General features: G+C 35.7%; 1 protein-coding gene across 7 annotated transcripts in view; it reads left to right on the top strand.

Moving 5' to 3' along the window:
• Nrg3 (neuregulin 3) overlaps positions 1 to 21,686 on the top strand; it is a 1,008,622-nt gene that overhangs the window by 880,765 nt on the left and 106,171 nt on the right. For 4 of the 7 annotated variants that reach the window (XM_076931500.1, XM_076931499.1, XM_034499234.2 and 1 more), the window contains exon 4: positions 8,410 to 8,436. In XM_076931500.1, the coding sequence (XP_076787615.1) occupies positions 8,410 to 8,436 (27 nt within the window). The remainder of the gene's footprint in view (positions 1 to 8,409; positions 8,437 to 21,686) is intronic. The other 3 variants (XM_076931501.1, XM_076931503.1, XM_076931502.1) reach the window with 1 other exon arrangement.

Below are 21,686 nucleotides of genomic sequence, written 5' to 3'. Positions count from 1 at the left end.
TGAGCCTACCTCCATGGGCATATGAGCAACACTCATAGGACTTAGTGGTCAAAAGAAACAAGCAAACAAGCAATTATAAAATAAAAACATGAGGTTGGGAGAGAGAGAGAGAGAGAGAGAGAGAGAGAGAGAGAGAGAGATGCTGGGGCACCTGGGAGAAAGGAATGGGAGTAGTGAGGGGTGAATATGATCAAAATATATTGTTTAGATACATCAAATTTTCGAATAATAAAGGAAAAACATGCAAGAATCCTTAAATCTTGAGATTTATGAGAATTTTCCATCCAGAGAACCCAGGATTCTACAAATGTGACCTTTCAGTTTTCACAGAAACTTAATTGCTTCAGCTGTTAAATAAGGCTCAGGGGCAGAACTTCCAAACGTAATGTTCGAAATAGAAAGCAATGACATATGTAGAAATTGCCATAGAAAGGCGAGAAAGTTGACAAAATATGCCAAAAACTAGCTGATTAACTGTGTGTTACTCATTCAGATTGATCATCACTGGCAACAGGCAAAAAAATGGAACAGGCATATTAATTTTGAATGTGGTGTTCTTATATACACTGGAAAGTCTTAATAACTTCTTCAATTAGAGGTGTAAGGGTCCATGATTTACCGAAGAATGGTACCACAGAATCAAATAGTATGTAAATGCAGAGAGTGTTTTATTCTTCCGAAGTCCAGCATGCTAGGGTCTCTCATTACTAAGATTAAGAGACACTTCAGTGAGCTCGCAGTATGGATTTAAAGCACATTAGGGGAATTTCAGGTTAGGTGACCTTATCTCTTAGGGAGATTCCAAAAACATTACTGGGGCATTGGGGCTGGAATCTTGTTGAGGAATTCTAGGTTAGGTGGCCTTATCTTGCCCTATCTCTTAAGGACACTATGGAGTTATTACCAGGGTACGAGGGCTAGGAACTGTGGCTGACCCATTGTCTGTGCTTCAGGCCAGGTGGTAGAGCAGTTTCTGACTAGCTGTCTGAAGCCTGAACTTTAGGCCTAATCTCCTGAACAGCCAAATTGAAGGCTGTCAGGGAGTCAGAGGGAAAATGGGAATTTGGTTATGGTTATACCCAATGCTATAAAATCCTGTTCCATGAAAATCATACAACCAGATTAGTCAAGATTAATTTTTGAATCTTTCCTTTGGTTTTCTTTCTGACAATACTGGGGACTAAACTATATGTATATGTGTATATATATGATGTATATGTTTATGTGTATGTGTGTGTGTGTGTGTGTGTGTGTGTGTGTGTGCATGTGTGTATACTTTGCTAGGCATGCACCCTATCACTGAGTTACATGCTCAGCAAGATTTTGGTCTGGAAAGTAAAAAGCAAATGATCACTCATGAATCTTTAAGGAAGCCTTTTTCAGACTGTTTTAAAACATGAATCTGTTTGTATGTCTGTGTGTGTGTGTGTGTGTGTGTGTGTGTGTGTGTGTGTCTGTGTGTCTGCCTGTGCTCACCTACATATATAATCTATGGCAGTTGGTTCTCTCCTTCTATCCAGAGGCTGAATTCAGATCATTAGGCCTGATGGCAAGTGTCTTTACCCACTGAGGACCTCACTAGCTCTCGAAACCCTGTTTTGTAATTGTATTCCGTGATGCAGAATGCTCATCTTGAGTGTGACCTGCATGAATATGTGGCCCGATCTCCAGTGAAGGGGCTTCTCAGTTAGCCCAAATGAATAGTCTTATTTTGCTTGTAAGACTGTGAAACAGAGATGTCTGTGTCCAACAAGAATCAACAACAGAGTTTTCTAAAAGAAAAATAAAGAGGTCATAGTTTGTAATGAGGCCCCAGGAAAGGAAAATGGAGCTCTGTGCTTTTCTGGAGACTGCCTTTGCTTTCTTGGTGATTGATGGCCTGTCTGTGGGGATGCTGGCTACAGTAATGGTGTCATGGCCTCTTCTCAACAATGGAAAATGCTGTTGATTCCAGTGTAGTGGAGGTGAGAGACGACTTAGCTTTCTGAGCTGACATAACTACAGATAGTCTTCTAGGCTTCTGATACAGGATGATGTGTACACTTGATGCTTAGCTTATTTTGCAAATGTAAAAGAGGTTCTAGAAAAGATAGAATAAAACTTACCAATGATCAGTGATCAAGGTTTCTATTTGTTTTATCAATATTATTTTTATATTTATTTCCAAATTTAATTCATAATCATGTGTAAATTCTATGAAAAATATATATGTGATAATGAAAATTTAAATTATACACTTGCTGAGGTAACAAAGGAAGCCGTGAGAGTCTGACCTGCAATCCTAATGTTTCCACTAAATAGCGAGAATGGGACAATGAGATAACCTGCCTTTCCCTTTAGGGCCAGGTGACCGGGCCTAACAGAGTTCCCAGGCAAAGACTTCCCTGATTTCCCTGTTGCAAGGTTACATTCCTCCGTCTGACAGATCCCTGTCTGTCCCTGTCCATCACCACCACCACCACTACACACCTTGGTGCTGTAGGACCTGACAAGAGGGATTCAGGTCTGCTTGTCACTCTGCCCCCTGCCACTGCCTTCTCTCGATGACTACTTAGAGTCTATTTCTCCTAATGACACATCTGTATGCTAGGGCAGCCTTGAGCAACACACAGTTTTGTCATGACCCCTTGACTTTATGAAAGATGTGTGTAATTGGCAAATATAACATATTACTTTCCAGACTGAAAGAGCTACCTCTGGGTTGCTTATACTCTCTGACCCCTGCTTTCTTCCTTAATCAGAATCCTCTGGTGCCAGCTCCTTCTTTTCTAGTTTTCCTGCCTTGCTGCACTAAAAGGGGACAAGCCTGACACTGCTTCAGCAAATGACTTCTTTTGCTTTGCCTATAATCTCATCAGGGATCAAGGAGAATGCATGAGCTACTATTACTTCATGAGAAACCAAAACATTTTAACTGATTTTTAGGGACTCCTGGAGACTGAGGAAACAAGACATGAAGGGTTAGCAAATATTCAGGATTTCACTTATAACCTTCACAAATCTCAATTTCTCTTCTATGTTCTAACGGACTCTTTCTTCCTGAAGTATCAGCAGTTGTCTTAGCATTTCCATTGCCGTGAAGAGACACCATGACCAAGGCAACATTTTATTGGGGCTGGCTTATAGGTTCAGAAGTGCAGTTCATTATCATCAAAGTAGGAAGCATGGTAGCATCCAGGCAGGTGTGGCACTAGGGGAGCTGAGAGTTTTATATTTTGTTCTGAAGGCAAACAGGAGAAAACTGGCATCTTCAGGCAGCTAGGAGGAAGCTGTTTCCACAAAGCCCACACCACAGTGACACACTTCCTCCCTTGAGGTCACTCCTATTCCAGCAAGGCCACACATTCAGTAGTGTCACTCCTTGGGTCAAGCATACTCAAAATGCCATATTGGGGACATGTTCCTTGACACTGTTTTAGGGGTGAAACCTATGTAGTGACAGGCTACAGTTGCATTATGAAAAGCAACTGTAATGGGCATGCTTTGTAAGTGATTGAGTTGTTTGGTCTTTGCTAACATGACAAGTTTTTCCTACAGTAGACGACAGAGATCATTAGAACCATAGGCGCTCTCAGACAACACAGTCCTTTTGGCAAAATGGGAAATGCAACTTCTGGAACAGCCTTAGGGACTCTTTCCACCAAGCTCATCCAAGATGCTTTTAGGGCTCTTGCTGTGTGTGGAGCAGCCGCTGAACCTTGAGCCAATGTTGTAATTTTTCTTTTTTAAAACCTGTTTTCACATTCTCTGTCTCTCTCTCTCTCTCTCTCTCTCTCTCTCTCTCTCTCTCTCTCTCTCTCTCTCTCTCTCTCTCTCTCTCTCTCTCTGTGTGTGTGTGTTTGTAGAAATCCTCAATAGATCAAAAGTGTAAATGAGCACCTGTGGGGTTCCTGTATGATAATGATATTCTGATATACTCCTAGTCCCGCACTCAGGTTAAAGCCAGAGTTCCTGTTGCTGTGTCTGTGTTGCATCACAAGGAATTCCTTACCCTAGGTTAGGCAACACAGAGTCTGCTTTATCTGGAGACTGAAATTAAGTCAAGAACTGATTTCTTTGTTCAGCATGTTACTTTGGAAGTTTAGGCAGCTGGACTTGACATATCAGCATACAACAAAAGGTTTTGATTGTTCAAGAGAGTTCTTTTTACGCTTATTTAGTGTATGCATGTGTGTTTACATGGGTAAATATGTGTAAGTACATTTTGAGATCAGAGAAAAACTTGCAGGAAAAGGTTTTTGTTTCCTACCATGTTGTTTCTATAGATCAAAAACAAGTCTTTAGGTTGGACAGAAAGCATCTTTACTCATTTTGATGGTAGTTTTTTGTTTTTTGTTTTTTTTTTTATCAACTTAACACAATCTATAATTACCATGGAAGGGAATGTTAAGGGGAATTGTTTAGATTGAGTTGGCCTGTTGGCATGTCTATGAGGGATGATGTATAAACTGAAGGCACTTCACAGTGGTCAGTACCACTCCCTGGCAATACGGAACTACATGTGGGGAGGAAAGGAGCTAATTCCTAATCCATTCTCTTTGTTCTTGACTGTGGATGACTGTGATCAGTTCCTTCAAGGTGGAAGATACCAAATGTTCCGATCAGAATGAATTGTAGCAGCATCGAAGTGTGAGCTGAGTAAGCCTTTCTCCTGTCCATTGATTTTGTCATGGTGTTTTTATCACAGCACCATGAAAGGAAACTAAGACACCTGTTGAGGCATCCTGCTGTCCCTGATCAGGAGAATTTGAAATGGTTTCAGACATCTGCACTTTGAATTTTAGATAGGTGGGAGATAAATCCATATCTTCACCTCATGATGAGTGTTGTTATTAGCAGTGCCTTATATTTTCAGTATTTGTCTCAGATAAAAATAGTAATATGTAATGAAAAGAATACAGTGAATATTTTGAATTTTCTGTGTTATAACATTAGTGTCTTTTAAAAAATACATCATGTCATATACTAAGAATAAATAATTTAAGTCAAAGTAGATAGAGGCTTGAATTTGACAAGTTGTTCAGTATATCTGACCTGACAGAATGTCTTCCTAATACTTGTTCCTGAAGCCACTGAAATCAGACAAGTCTATGGGAAGAGTTGCTGGCATCTGCTAAATATTACTCCATGTTTAAGATTATTTAGTTTAATATTTGGCAAATTTTCAAAAACAAGTTTGTTAGTACCTGCTATATAGAGAAATAACCAAATCACCCTCATCTTACAGAACTTTTTTTTCCTGGTAACTGAGAAGGAAATATTAATAGTCCTTGTTTGGCTCCTTGGAAACAGTTGTTTTCCTTTATACCCTCCTCAACCAATTCATTTTGGGCCTTGCATCAGTAAATAAAGGGAAACCAGTAAGTAAGTGGTGCTGGAGGCTACTCAAAAGTGCTCGAGGGTGCTTGACAACAACTTACTCTTTTAAGTGGATTAAATAATTCATCCCCAAAGATCTAATTTCCTCATGACATTGCAGAAAACTAGCTATTTCTTTAGAGGGAAGTTATTTGTAAATTGGATAAATGAAGGCTGAGAGTCAGGCTACCTCAGCTCAATTGCACTTGTACTTCCTTGTGCCCCATATGATTGGGGAAATTTGGTTCACCCTTCTGTGTATGTCTTTTACAGTGTGCCCACTGTGTTGCCAGTTTATAAGCTCAGCTCATCCTTATAGCATCTCCTAAATATTGAGTACTGGGTAAAAGTCAAACACTCTCACACAACGATAAGGGTATGAATATTCTAAAACAAGTTGGTTGAAGTGTTAAAAATATGTAAATTATACATTTCCATGTATGCTTCAGGGGAAATCAGATGGCTTTGACTTGAGCCATGCGCCTCTTAGTTCATCCGAAAATCTGAGCAGTTCTTGGTACTCAGCGGTTTGAGGGAATGAATAAGTGAACTACTAATTGACTAATTCTCACTGTTCCTCTTGATGTTTTCCTGCAGGCCTGAACATCTTCAGGCAGGCTTTTTACCATGCGAAATAATCAACACAATCTTCTGAGAAATAGTGTGGTTTATGATCTGTGTATGACTGAAATAACAAAATTAATTGCTTTTCTGTCTTGTCAATTTCCATGAAAAGGCCATCATAAAAATTAGTAAACAATTTACCTTCAATACCCAAAAGCATAGATAGGACCTAGCTGAAAAGTCTAATAATTTTTGTATTAACCAAGGGATTTCTTTTAACCAAGGCTCTTATTTATATTTTACAGCGTTTGCATCATTTTTAGTTGTGTTATTTGTCTGTGATGCCAAAAAACTTGTGATTGTAAAGTATACAGACTGACTGTCAATGTGTCACCACACTGCTTATTTCCTAGCTCAATCTACAGATTCACAAAGCCTGGTGTCTACATTCCTTGTCACACACATATGTGGATCACCATAGAGTGTAGAAAAATGAAGGCTGGTCACCAATTAAGTACTGGACAGCCAAAATAGCCTTGGAGGTCAGTATTGATTTATTTAAGCTTTATCAGAAAGCTCTTTTTCAACCAAATTTAGGCTAGGATCCTTCTCACTTCAGGTTTATGCCTGTGAATACCTGTGAGCCTCTATTTCCCAATATCTAAACATTGCTATCTCTTGATTTTCTTTTGTTCCTGTCCTTATGTAATGAAGAATTATGTCATTTCTCAATCATCTTACTGGTGTTTAAATTACATTCATAATAGCTAATCTTATCAAACCTTAATTTTAAATTCTGTATATCCATTATCTTGTCCATCTTTCTAGAGCATACAGTCAGGAACTTCTTGTTGGCAAAAAATTGTGAGCATGGATTTGTCCTTTGGTCATAAATCTCATTCTTTTACATAGCAACTTTCATCCTGCCTAGGAGCAATATCTCTGCCTCTCAGCACTCCTGTCATTGTGGATTTTCCATCTGGCACTTACAAAGAGGAATGGCCAGAGATTTTACTTGGTGGTTTCCCACCGATGATGATTGAATTCATTGAGAACAAGAAACTGTCTTTTCACTGAAAAGTACAAGGAATGAAGAAAGTACATATCAACACAGTGCAATCAGTGAAAAATTGTTGTGAGCAGAAAGGGATAAATCTGTGTTCTAGAAACACTGTTGCCATCTTTCTTCATAAAAGTAGACATTTTGTAATTTACATAAATTTTCATCGCTTCAAGTGAACTGTAGGCAAGTTGAACAAATTCAGAAGGAAGAGGTTGCTTGTAGCTGAAAGGAGAGAATGGGGGAGATTAAAATACATAGCTTCTGACTAGTTGATGGAAGAGCCCTAAAATCATTGTTTGTGATGGTGGTGGTAGTGTTGGTGGGCGTAAAGTTCATGAACTTAATTAGGACCAATGAGTTAAGTATGTGAAATGAGTAAAATGCCAAGATATTTTTTCTTTGTGTGTGTGTGTGTGTGTGTATACATGCATTAATAGTAACTTGTAATTTTGCATACATTTTCTAAAAGGAAATGCTTTCTTTATTAAACAGGGGACCCCCTAAAAGGAGGTCAATAATTAATTTGGAAACAAATACAGTTTCAGCAATCACCTTTTAGCCCCACTTCTTCTCACTCTAGACAAATACTTGTGCAAACAAAAACATCATTAGGTAATGTTAAATTTACAAGGTGAGCAAGGACAGGATTAAACAACTGAAAGAAGGAAGACTCTATTTAAATAAATAAGCCAAGCACAGTTTGGTACTCTGATGAACATGGGCAGACCAGTTGTTTAAGACTGTCTGTGTCTGTGGGCACACAGGATAAATGGTGACACCTTTGTTATTTGTTTTTCTTTAGCTGAACTGTTAAGTCAAGAAGTCACAGGGCTTATGGGTCAGATATGTTAGAATTGTGTCTTCAATCTATGCAAGACTCTGTGACCTATGCATGATGCTCTATTTTCCCACTGCACAATTGCCTCATATAACTTGACCAAGGAAGAACCACTAATTTCTCTGCATGAAACTGAGCATACCCCATTATAGGCTTTCATAGCCTGGTTGAGGTTTTGCCATTCTTACTAACATAAAGGTGCAAATAAATTTATATCGCTCAAAGCCTTAATCTACAAAGAATCTACAAAGTATATCATGGTTTATAAAAATTACTTGACTAGAAAATCTTTGATCATTCCCTTTCTTAAATTTTATTTAGTATATTCCACTATTTATGCATTTTTATTCCACTAAAAGGCCAACTAATAATTTATAAGCTTTGTGGAAATGAATATTAAATATGATACCAAGAGTTGTTAATGTTAACTGTTTACAAGTTTCATCTATTAAGCTAACATAATTAAAATTGAGACATACTCTGTGCCTTAGAAGGATGGTTTTACAAGCATTGATATCCTTGTTTGAATTTTTTTCTAACTCATTTCTCTTTCTGTTTCCCTTCTTCCATGCCGACTTTGATGTAGCAGACCACTTGGGGATTGAATTCATGGGTAAGACAAAACAATTTATTCCTTCAGTATTCTGAAATCACTTTGAGACTGTACATATTGTTCTCCTTCTCCATCTTACAATAAAAATGTCACATTAGGTCCTACTAGCTGTCAAATAATCTTTTAGTTCATTTTACACAAGGTAACAGCTCAAAGTAAAAGCCTCAATTACATACCAAGTAGGGAGTGTGGTGATCAGCATATCTGAAATTCTACAAAAATAGGATGGGCCTCTGGAACAGTATTTTCTAATGGAACACACACATGGTAGACAACAACACTTCAAAAATCTGTATTATTATTTTCTGCTAAAATCCCTTTTCCTTTTACAACTTGGCTGTGTTGGTATGCTTTGGCATCAATGCTAACTGCCATTAACAAAATTAATATAATTCATCAACAAATATTGTTAACTGATTGTTAAATATATTAACTTATGATACATTCTTGAAAATATTAGAATATCTTCATAGTACTTTACTTCTATATTCATAGACAATTGTATTAAAAATTAAAAATAATTTTTAGTCTATTACAAGTTAAATAATATGTTTGATATAAAGTTCAATATGGGAAGATACTTAGTAGCAAAGAGTTAGAGAAACTGAGAAAATCCACATTGAGTTTGGATTCTTCAAATTCTGCCCATTTAAACTTACACTCCAGTTTTTATATTATTTAAAGTAGATATGAATACTTGCTTGGTATCTGTTTGTTGGTTGTGAGAATTTAGAGAAATTCACTTGTACTCATTTGTTCACTTGTCCATTCATTCAGACCATCCTTATCCAGTCTCAGAAAAAAAAAAAGGCAGGTTACTAGAGATAAGGTATGCAAAGCATCTTAATTCTACTCAGGCAAGATGATATAGGCTTGGACTTTTGAGATGTAAGAAGTGTGTAGAAAAGCTAGTATGTGTTTAGAATGAAATATCAATATATGTTTGAAATAAAGTGATGAGGAAAGCTACTATAGCAGACTCTAAAGGATGGGTGTAAATTTCACTGTCCGTGTTCTTAGGAAGTAGGCTGTTACTGAAAATATGCTGACAGTGGAGAATATTCATTGGTGATGCTTATGAGATTAGATATAGAAATGTCAGTTTTGGATCCTATTTGAGTTAAGATGCCAAGTTGGTTGTATTGCTGAAAATATGGGGATTATGGATCAGTGGCCCCATTTTTGTATCAGAATTTCTCTTTCCTGTTTCATGACCTTGCTAATTAGTGCTCTGCCATATGGCTATTTCATCATGGAGAAGTCAGATAGCTCAGTTACTTCATGTTTGAGACACTTGTAGGTAAGCTAGGTTAAAACACAAGAAGGACAATGAAACTGGTTGTTTCTCATCTGAGGTTTCAGTTCAACCGTGAAATGTGTGGCTAGTATGAAAGGAAGTTAAGATGAAATCAAATAATATTAAAAATTGAAGTGATTCCACAAATTTGTACCATGAGTAAGATAACCTCCTTTGTATTGATGAATAATTTGAAGAAGAAGCTAAGAGAAAAAAAATTCAAAACCTGCTTATGAGGGTAGACAAACAGAGAGAGTAACAAACAAATCCTACTGGAGATATAGCTTTGCATCTACTGTATGGGTAGATATTACTGTTGCTCAAGGTGAATCTAGAGCTTTACAATTGAGATAGAAGATGTTTATTATATTCAAAAATTCTCTAGTCAATGGGAAAGAGTGTATTATTTATAGCTAGAGCAGTTTGATACAAAAATAATTCCTCAGTGTCTATAGAAAGAAGCAACATATTGCCAGGTATTAATTTTCTTGTCCAGGACAAGTAGCTCTGGTCAACAAATGACTAATTTTCAGCTATGTAGTGGTTAGGTGACCCAGGCTGGTTTTCTGTGGCTTCAATATCTCCTTGGTTTACTTTGTTATCTGCCTCTAGCATGTGGATACAGACTACATATTCTACTCAGGCAAGATGATATAGGCTTGAACTTGTGAGATGTAAGAAGTGTGTGGAAAACTCTATTTAAGAGACTATCTGAAATGGCTCATATCACTATTATCTTAATAGGTTTTTCCCTATAACTAATCAAGAAACTCCATTATTCCTCAACTGTGACTAGAAAATAACAATCCTAGACTCTGTAAAAAAACAAAACAAACAGATATTTTGAGTAATATACCATAATATCCAACCTGAAATGTGAAAAGAGTCAACATTTTTGTTAGACACAAGAAAATGAGTTCTTTAGGACCCAGGAGTACAAATCCATAATGTTATATGTATGAACAAAGTTAAAGTAGTTTTTTTAATAAGAAAGGAAGTTTCAACTATTCATGTAAGATTTGTATTTTAGTTACAGCAGGAGAAAATGGAGTCAAAGAGACTGTCGATGGCAAAGGCTGTTTATTTGATTGAGAAATTTTAGAGGGAGAGATCAACACTCAGCCATGGGCCACAAAGCTACAGAAAACAATGATTATGGTCTGTGTGATGGTGAATATGAGAGTGTGAAGAGTAAGCAGTCAGCATTCCTCATTCACTAATGGCAGCAGGGTATAGGTAGAGTCGCGTGGGCTTTATGACCCTCAAAGTCATATTGAGAAAAATGAATACTAGGCCTGATGGCTAAAGAAATTTGCTTCAATGGCCTCTGGTGATTGCAGGGTCTGAGGATGGATATTCGATGACTGTTGAACAGAACTCCTGGAGACATAGGAATCACTACTCAGCTGGTGGTAGGGCTGGAGGCTTTTAGATCCCACAAGCAAAGTGGCAAGATAGCAAACAAAATTGCTATATGAAGTACTAATCATCCTTGTTGAGAGAAATAGACCAGTCTCCATCGTATCAGGAGACTTGTAGCGTTGCTGACATGTATATAGCACAGTGGAACTAAAATGGGTATTGAAAGGTCTACAAACTCATTAGAAGTGCCTTTGATCCAAGTAAAATAATAGGTTAGGGTGTAGTTCATCTATATGGCACTCAAGCCTAAGGGCATAGCAAGTCTTGTAAAAGTCAAACCATAAGGCTAAAGTCTTATGGAAAATGAGTTTTCAGTGTGTGACTATTTGATTCCTGAAATATATATTGCCTTGGAGGGAAGGTATTCATCAATAATCTGGAGCTACAAGGAATGTCTTATATGCAGATAGATTAGGACAACTGTAGATGCTAGTTCAGAGCTGGGATGGGTTTACAGAATTAGTGAATATACTATTTCAATTACTTTACATGTCCACGTACATACTTGGCTGAATCTAAATATGTAAAATACTGTTTGTGACTTTGAAAATAAATACCTTGGATTTAATATGTGATTACAGAGTTGATGTGGATAAAATGTTTCCCATGGAGGATGAAGTAATAAAATTATTAAATCAAAATGCATATGAAAACCGAAGGTATACCCAATATTTGTGTATATCAACTTTTTAATGGTCAGTTGGTAGGCAGACTATATATATTTATACTAGCTATGATTGCACGTGTGTATGTGCGGTGGAAGAATGGTTTACATGGAATTTACTTTTACAGAACTCTTAAGTTCTCAACAAAATATACTAGAACATTCAGAGACAAACTGTGTATCTCTCACCATGTGCAAGGCCTCCCAGTTGTTTCAGTTTCTCACCAGGGAGATTCTTGTATTATCTCTGATAGTCCTGCATGTACTTTTCACCCCAAGTTCATGATTTTCACAAGAGTGCCCTCACATTCTTCTGTATAATGACACTGCTTCTACAGTGTCCACTGCATATACGCTATTAACGTTAGCAAAAGAAAAATGGCTTCCTTAAATCACCCCACATCTGCCTTTCCTTTTCACAACACTTGACAATCATAAATCTTTTTTTCTTTTGCCTTCTCAGAGAATGTCAAAAAGTTGGAGTATAATATTTTCATAGGGCAATCTTTTCCCTCCCTCCTCTCCTCCTTGACCCCTCTACCCACATTCGGACACTTCCCCCTTTCTTCACCGCAGCATTCACTCTTCCATTTCTTCTCAGAAAAGGGCAAGCCTCCCATGGATATCAACCAGACATGGTATATCAAACTGCAGTAAGACTAAGTAACCCAGTAGGACTAAAATGTCTAAAAGCAGTCAAAAAGAGTCAGAGACAGGTCCTGTCCCAACTCTTAGGAGTCCCATAAAATCAAGCTAAACAATTGGAACATGTGCAGAGGGCATAGGTCAGTCCCATGCATCCATCCTGGGTGTAGCTTTAGTCTCTGTGAGCCCCTATGAGTCCAGGTTAGTTGAGTATGTGGCTTTTCTTAAGATGTCCTTGAGCCTTCTGGATCCTTCTATTCCTCCCACTTGGAGAATTCCCCAAACTCCTCCTGTTTGGCTGGCTTTACTGTCTATTTTATTGTCATGATAGCTCAGTAACATTAAACATATGAGATGTGAAGTACACAGTCAAAAGGCAGCAATATTTTCCTGTCTTTTCAGAATTTTACAGAAAATGTCCTTTTATTGCTGAGTAATATTCTTGGTTAATATTATTGTACAGATCCACCAGAGTTTGATTATTTATGAAACCTCACAAAATTCATCTGTTTGTTCCCAAGATTTGACAATTCTCGCTATAACTTCATGACACACACACACACACACACACACGTGTGTGTGTGTTTCATTTCTATTGAATCATATAGTGTATATACATTGTTTTATAAGAAATTGTCTTACTGTCTTCTACAATGTCTACTCTGCATTGTATTTTAGTCAGAAATTCAGGAACAGTACTGTTGCTCCACATTCTTGCTAGGACTTAACCCCTGTTTACATTCTAGGCTTACACACACTAATAGGTATGCAGTTCCTTCACACTCTTACCTGTTCCTAACATTTAAGGTAGAACATATTTTTCACTATGTTAATTTGCCATCTGTATATCTTCTTCAGTGAGTTATAGGTCAGTATCTTCTGTAGAGTTTTTCCTGTTTTCCTTAATGTGGAGTTTTAGAAGTTTTTTTTTTTTATACTTTGGATTGCAATGTTTCATCAGTTACATCTTTTGCAATTACTTTCTGTTAAGAAATAACTTTTCTTTATTGTCTTGACAATACACAGAGGAAAAAATATAAATTTAGTAAAGTGTGACAGTTATTTAATTCTTTCTTCTGTACGACTGCCTTTTAGTGTTCTGTCTAAAGTGTCATTTGCCCCTAATGTCATATTATGAAATATTATGTAATATTCTAGTGGTGTTACAATTTATTTTGAATTTTTTCTGAAGACTAAAACAAAACTATCCACATTTGTTTTGTTTGCATGAGATAGACAGCTATTTGAACATCACTTGTTGAATATGGTATCTTCTCTCAGTTGACTATATCTCTGTGTATCCATCTGAACATTCTGTTCTGTTTTATTCAGATATCTACAATTCTCTTGTCAGTACCTTACTGTCTTGATTACTATGGGTTTTTGAGAAAGTCTTGAAGCCAGGTGGTGTAAGCCTTTCAATTATTATTATTTTGTTGTTCTTTAGAACTGATCATGCAAAATTATGCTTTTCATTTCCCCTTATCCTTTGAATCAGTTTACAAAAAGTGACAATATAACTCACTAGGGTTTGTACATGGATAACATTGATTATACAAGCAAAGTTAGAAAAGCTTGGTTTCTTGACAATATTGTGTCTTCGCTTCTATGGTCATGAATTTGTTCTTCAAATATTTTATTCAATTATTTGTCGTTAGCTTTTTTCAGGATTTTTGTTTTTTCATATGGATTTTTACATGTGTTTACAGACTTATCCCTAAGTATTTTGTCTTGAGGGGAAAGGATAAAACAATTGTAGTTTTGTGTGTTTAATTTCTAATTCTACTTGTTCAATATTGGTGCTTAGAATAGTGGTTCTCTTTTGTTTATTAAATATCTACTGAATAGTTATAATTATGTATTAGTTCCTCAAAAATTTTATTTCTGTTGGTGCTCATAGATTATTTTATATTTATGTATTTATGCATCAAAGCAGAAAGAGAGAGAGTTCTCTTTCTTCCTTCCTAATTTACATATTTTAGGTCCTTGTCTTACTTGATTATCAGGACTGGCAGGATCATACTAAAAAGTCTATAAGAGGGGATGTGCTTACTTTCTTCCTGATATTAGTGAAAAGCTTGAGCTCTTTATCATTTAGTACTAAATGTGGGCTATTTATAAATATGCTTGCTGAAGTTGATGGTGTCTGCTCAATTTCTAGTTTTCTTAGAATTTCTAAATAAATGATATTTTCAAGTACTCTTTTCTCAATCTATAGCTATGATCATGTAATTCCTTTTAGATCATTGAAATGAAATGTTACATTCATCACTTTTCAATTGTTGAAACAGCCTTGCATACTAGGAAAAACTTAACATGATAATGTCCAATCTTGTTTTAATAAGTACTAGGATACCTTCTTTCTAAACTCACCCATCTAAATTTGAATAATATTAATTTCCTTTTTACTTGAGGTATAATGCATTTCACAAAATAACGCAAGCACATGTTTTATAGTGCATACGTTTTCACCAAGGTTTAATATTCCCAAAGAGTAGGCATATCTGTTTGCCTGTTGATCAGCTTCAAAACTTAAAATCTTCACTCAAAGAGTCACTAAAAAATTCCTATTTTACACTAGGCTCCAAACCATAAGCTTAAAGCTTCCTGCTACTATTTAATCTTCACATAGTTTTCTCAGTTACTATATGCCAGTTATATTGAAGATGCAGATATATATTTCAATCTTTTAACACCAAAGTGCCCTAGGATTGAAAAGAATTAAAACTAATCAGTGCTATAAAATGTTATGGGAAAAATCCAAGAAGAGAAAGAAATAAAGAAGCTATTAAGTGCATTTGGAAAGCATTAGGACAGGATCCCAGCGCAGAAGGCATTTGAGTAGCAGCCAAATGGATAAGTGCATTAATGGTGCCATAGTGGAAACTTATATGACTTCTTTCTGCTTCTTTTACATTACTCTGAGCTTGCTCTTTTAGATTCACTCTCTGGGTCTAAGAATTGTCTAGCCTTAGAGATGGAGAGAGAAGACCAACTTCACAAAAAATAGTTAACCAAAACCCTTTCCTGGTTAATTGATTAACTTTAAGAGATAATTATGCTATGTAATAATCCATGCCAAATCCAATGTCTGTGAAGCTGTCAAAATTGAGAAATATTTTCTTTAATTATATTCATAACTTTTTCTTAATGACATTTGTGGGATTTGTACTATGAAATATTCAAAAACAAATACTAATATGGAAAGCCCTGTAAGTTAAAGCCTAAAATTAACTGCCGCAATTATGGCAACAATTTGTGTATATATTAGATATTTTAAAAAAATCTAGAGATTCTAAAATTCAAGTAACAGAATTTTGAAAAATTATGTTCTTATTAAAATCTTAAATTACAGTAAAGTAATTGTTTATTTTGAACATTTGAGTTTTCTTCTAGAAGATAGGATCATGCTATCGTCAAATTATATGATGTTATTTATATACATAATTTTAGAATTAACAAATTTATTATTTCATGTTTTCCACATTTTAAGTACCTTTCCACCCCTTTTTATAAAAGTATATTTAATGTATTTTAATGGTCATTAAAGAAATTCTCATGAGAAATTGCCAGGTTCTAATTCTGCTTAGATGATATTAAGAGGGGATATCATCTATAGCTGTTCTGCATGTTATAAATGAATCTATATAGTTTTCCTTTAAGTCTAACAGGCTCACAGTTAAGTGAATTCAACTTTTTGCATTAATTTATGAATTTTCATGTCAAATCAAGAAGGGAGAATCTCTTTTTTTCTTTAGATGATGTCTGTTAATTAGAATTATTTAGAAACAAAAAGGTTGTCATTGATTTGTAAATACAATATCTCATTACAATTAAAATGGTAATTTGTGGACAAACTATTTATAGTGTATTTTCAGAGAGAAAGTAGCCAAAGGGTACAGTTCTGCATGTATACTGTTTGCTATGTCAAATTGTCTGAACACTCAAAAGTGTTAAATTATAACAATATTAGAAAGTATTTGCCAGAAAAGTCGGATGATCTTCTGACCTCTCAAAACAGCATATTGTAGATCCCTTTATATAGTGATCCTAAGGATCAAAGCTGAAGAGCATCTGGGTTCAACTTCTTATCCCAAGAACAAGAAAGTGTTCTGAGCTCAGACATATCTTGTATTAGAACTCTTGAGTGGGGTAGATGACAAAGTGCTGGGCACATCCCAATATGAAGGCTGCATGGAAACTCAAAGAGGTTGTCCTTTGGCAATGATTTTGATGATAATGCTGTTTTATAATTAGTCCTAGGACTTTGGAGCCTATGTGTCTTTTATGAATACTGCCACACATTAGCTGGTCATCAGAGTCTCTTATATGCTATGTAGTATTTGATCATTTTTCATCAAGTACAATGTGTGTTGAGAGATTGACTTGTAAAGTCAATAGGCAAGTGGTTCAGTAGACTATTGTACTGATCACATATCATCCACCAGAGGACATCAATTACAGGTAGTTGTAGGCCAGTATATAGTACAATTTTTTAATCACTGAGATATAAATTTAAATACATAGATATATTTTTAATTATTTCTGCAATGAACGTAGATGAATGTATAATTATAGACACAATTTCTATAAATTCCAGGATCAATTAATAAATTTTCATTGGTATATACTATGGGAAGTCTTTTTATTTTTCCCATGGGAAGTCTTAAACTATTTTTTAAAAAGGAGATGCTCTTCATGTAAACATAAAAACAAATACATTTTTGCTATGGTATTAATATGCTATTTTCCACAAAGCTGCTATACAGCTACATTGGTATTTGCTTTCGAGGTACTGAATTCATAGTCTTCTGAAAACCTTATTTATGATATATGATGAATTATGAATTGTATAAAATTTATGATAGATTTGAGATAATGCATTACCTTTGAAGAATCAAGATCATTTAGAAGTAAGACTTCCAGTTGCTTCTAGGGAAATAATTTTTAAAATGGCATACATAAGCACATAACTTAATTGTCATTAGGTTTTTATACTTTTTGTAATAGAGAAACTTCTTTTTCAGATACAAATAATTTTATCAGATAATATTGGATTTGTGGATTGTCAAATATTACAAAAAAAGAATCCAAGATCTTAAAGATTACCAAGCAGATTATATCAACACACCAAATACATATGCGGGTGGATGTCTTATTAACGTCGAAGTAGATTACAAAGATTTTGAATGTACAAATAAAATTTGAAAAATTAAAAGGAATAAAAAATGTTTAGATTGTGTAAGAAAGTAATTTCTTAAAAGGTTTTTGAAATGGCCACTCCTTTTATATCTAATTCTTTTTGGTCTTTACTTTAGAAATTAGTGTAAGACCTGGGAAGTGGGCTGTGGAGAAACAAAGGAACAGAGAAGGAAGGGAGAATAGGAGAGAGAGAGAGAGAGAGAGAGAGAGAGAGAGAGAGAGAGAGAGAGAGAGAGAGAGAAACATGTAGCCTTGTGGAGGGTGTGATTACTAGTCTTATAATGGTTCAGCTAATCAGAGTATTGGGAAAACCATCTAAGACAGGCTCAGTGCCAGGCCAGAGCTCTAGAATTAATCATGTATAACAAACACTCAGATTGTCAGTTCAGTGCTTATAGAGATGTATAAACCAATTAATGCAACTCATTTGGGGTTAATTTGATTTTTGTTCTACTTTTACAGAATAAAGAATGGTGTTTCCTAAAACATATAGAATGTTAACATCTATAATATTTTGTATATGTTAGATATTGCAAATGCAATTCAACATATGTTATTTCTGAGTTATGATGGATCTGATGGTTCCTACCTCCACTCCATTCTTAGACTAGGGTTACTTGGATAGCTTACACACACACACTCTTTCTCTTCCTTGCTCTCTGTCTTCCTCTCTGTCTTCCTCTCTGTCTTCCTCTCTCTCTCTCTCTCTCTCTCTCTCTCTCTCTCTCTCTCTCTCTCTCTCTCTCTCACACACACACACACACACACACACACACACACACACACACACACACAAAGATCTTTGAATAAACATTTTGGGATGCTGTGTTCTATTTCTGTCCTGAATGTTTCCAAACCCTTTGTGATGCTTTTGTAAATTTGTGACACCTAGAGAGACAGGGAATATGGGTAAGCTTTTAAAAATTACTTATCTAAAGGACTATGTTCCATGGACCTAAGGATTAAGAAACCTTGGTGGAAAAGAATATAATGGAATGAATGCTCACATTATGTTGTAATTAAGACTATTTTTTTCTTAGAGAAATTATCAAGATTACTATAGTGTGGAGATAAAGAAAAGAAATAACAGAAAGAAAAAAGGAATAAAGAAAGCGAATGAAGAGCATGAAGAGAAGAGGGTTTGGGGTAGTGTCAAGTTCCATGTAACTGAATAACCATATATGTGACAAGATGCTTTCTTGACATGTCTGTTCAAGAAGACAGATCAGCCTATGCTAATCTTGTCTGCTTTCAGAAGGAAGAACCACCTTTTGCCTAGTCTCAGGAAAACATTCTGAGGTTTCTGGCAGGAGAGTGATCAAATGTCCCTTGTTCATGTTCTTGTGTCTTTAGCCATGTGTAATTTGCTTGTAGGCATTATTGACAGAGTTCCCAAAGATAGGACAAATATTCACCAAACACTGGTTGTTTGAGCAGCTCTGTTGGCAACATGAAAATGAGTGTTCAGAGAAAATGGTCATAGAAAGCCCAGGAAGCAGCAGGTTAAGTCAGGGAAATTCACATGTAGACCTTAGACATCAAGAGAAAAGCAACAAACGTGTCTTTCTTCAGAAAGAATTTGAAACATCCTAGTGACAATGTTAGAGTCAGTGGGACCAGAATGAAATAATGTGCAAATATGAGTACTTCTTATCAAATGCAAGGATATTGGTTCATATTAGCAAAGGAGCAAACACTATAATAAAGTTATATGTAATTGTATTGAAAATTTAAATAAAATCATGGAATTTTCCCATGTAAATTTCTGGTGTATTTAAAATGAAATCTACTCAATATAAATTATCTACTCTTTCATAGTCTGTCTTTGTCTGTTGCCCTGACAGTCACTGCCATCTTATTTTTTTTCTACCTTGTTCTATCTACTTCAGAGCCCTTAATCTCTGGTTTCAGGACTTTGTGTTATATTTACCTAAATGTATTTGGCTCCTTCCCAGAAAAAATTTAATTTCCAAGATATTTAACCTATGACTATAGTCAATACATTCTACCTCACAGGTAGTAGTCTCCTTTACTGCATCCCTTATATTTATTACTGTCCTGGATTTGTTTGTTTATTGTCCTTTTATAAGGTTTTTGTTGTCCTTTTAATAAACTCAGGAAATCACTTGTTCTACATAATACATGAAAATATCTAATTAATGAAAGTACTCCTTACATACACAACACTAATATCATTCCTTACTTTTTTATGTCATTTTCAAATTGCTAGGTCATCAGACATTCCATGGCAAAACTTTCTATGAATATTGGAGTACACTTCAGACTATTGTACAATTTTAATATGCAACATTTCTGCACGTATTTAGCATGAACTCTATCATACATGTACATGATTAATTATAGTTTGTTAGCCTATAAATAGCTAAAATTTCTCTTTTGCCACTTAAGATGTGAATTTTGAAGAAAATTATCTATTATGTAAATCAGCAAGGTAAAATAATGCCACTAGCCAGAACTCAAATTTTTAGAGAGTTACTGGATTTATAATATTTTCATTGTATTCTCTCTTCTACCTTTTCTTGTGTTACCCAACTCCTCAAATAATTGACCTCTCCTTTAACTAAAGCACACCCCCACATTGGAAAAATCAGTTCTGTGATGGCAGAGCTCTTTCAGAATTCATTCTTCAGCCCCGTGCTAAGCAGAAGAGCCAGTCAATATTAACTGAGTTCATTCTTTTAAAGTATACTTAAATATTATGAAGCTTTCCTTAACACTTAATTTGCTTAGATGGTGAAAAAGAAAAAAGAAACACAGGAGAAATGCCAGCCACATACAAATCCAGGTGGCTTAATTCAGCTTGCCTATCAAAAACCTGGATTCTTTGTCGCTATTTCTCCTGTTTATTTTTACACTGAAAACATGGTGTTCCTTTAAAGGAGGGCTTCTCCAAGCCACAGCTTGCAGTTCATGGAGGAATACTGTTTGGTAACGTGAAAGGAATCAGTCTTTTCAACAGGATTGGGCTCAGAAAAAAAAAAAAAAAATGTCATGTGAACCTTGTTTCTCAGATAGGTTTGCTGCCTGGGTGATTTCTCTGCCTGGGCTTTTGTGTGCATACAGAAGAAGAACACTGCTGTGTCAATGGTGAATGTCATATAGACTCCAACTACAGGCAAGATTTGTAAGAGTGCAGGTTTTACAAGTAACAGAAGGAGTGGCATTATTGTTGCTTAAGTCTATGTGATAGAATCATGTGATTTCATAGACATTGTCTCATTTTATATTTCAGGGTTATCAGAAACTCTAAACATGAAATGTGTAGAATTGCCATCCTTGAGGTGGGTTTGGCCTTTGTTTTCGGAAAAAAAATTAGATTGCACTCATTTTACGGTCCCTGGAAATGCTAGATGGGGCAGAGCACTTGATGTATACACCAGAGAACTTGCTGACTCTGGACTGTGTGTCAGCATACCTGGTGAGAGAGGAAGACATAAGCATGCAGGAAAACATTTTGTTCACTGCGAACATGAAGAAAATTAGAAGTGAAAGCAACTGGATAACATAAAACATGAAACATGATGGTTACCATAATGGCTCCAGAGCCCAATCTTATCCCTTACACCCTTCCTGTGAAAAAAACTACTATTCTTTCGCCCTCTCTGTGCTCAGACACAACCATTTGGAGCTCGAACACAATGTATTCAAACAAAGATTTCGTGGTAGAAATTTTTCTGTAAATAAGGTTGCCCGATTTAGCAAATAAAAAGTGTAATTAATTTAATTTTTAGTATGTAGCATGTTTAAGATGAGTACATCTTATGTTGCTCTGGAGCACATTTATACCAAACCTATACATTTTTTTTTGCATTAAATTGAACTTGGAGTTGAGTATTTTGCCTGTTCTAGAGCAATGACTCAGGTGAGAACTATCTCTGCTATGATCCTCTTCTGTCTCACTTCCACACCCTCATTGAAAGATGGTTATGAGTGACTCAGAGGGGTCTCAACAGAGGAGTACTATTCAAAGATAGTAAGAATAAACACACACACAGAGAA

The sequence above is a fragment of the Arvicanthis niloticus genome, chromosome 3 (genome assembly GCF_011762505.2).
Source record: "Arvicanthis niloticus isolate mArvNil1 chromosome 3, mArvNil1.pat.X, whole genome shotgun sequence".
In the NCBI taxonomy this organism is placed as follows: Eukaryota; Metazoa; Chordata; class Mammalia; order Rodentia; family Muridae; genus Arvicanthis; species Arvicanthis niloticus.
Note: the sequence above shows the minus strand (reverse complement) of the source record. Positions and strands in the feature narration are given on the sequence as shown.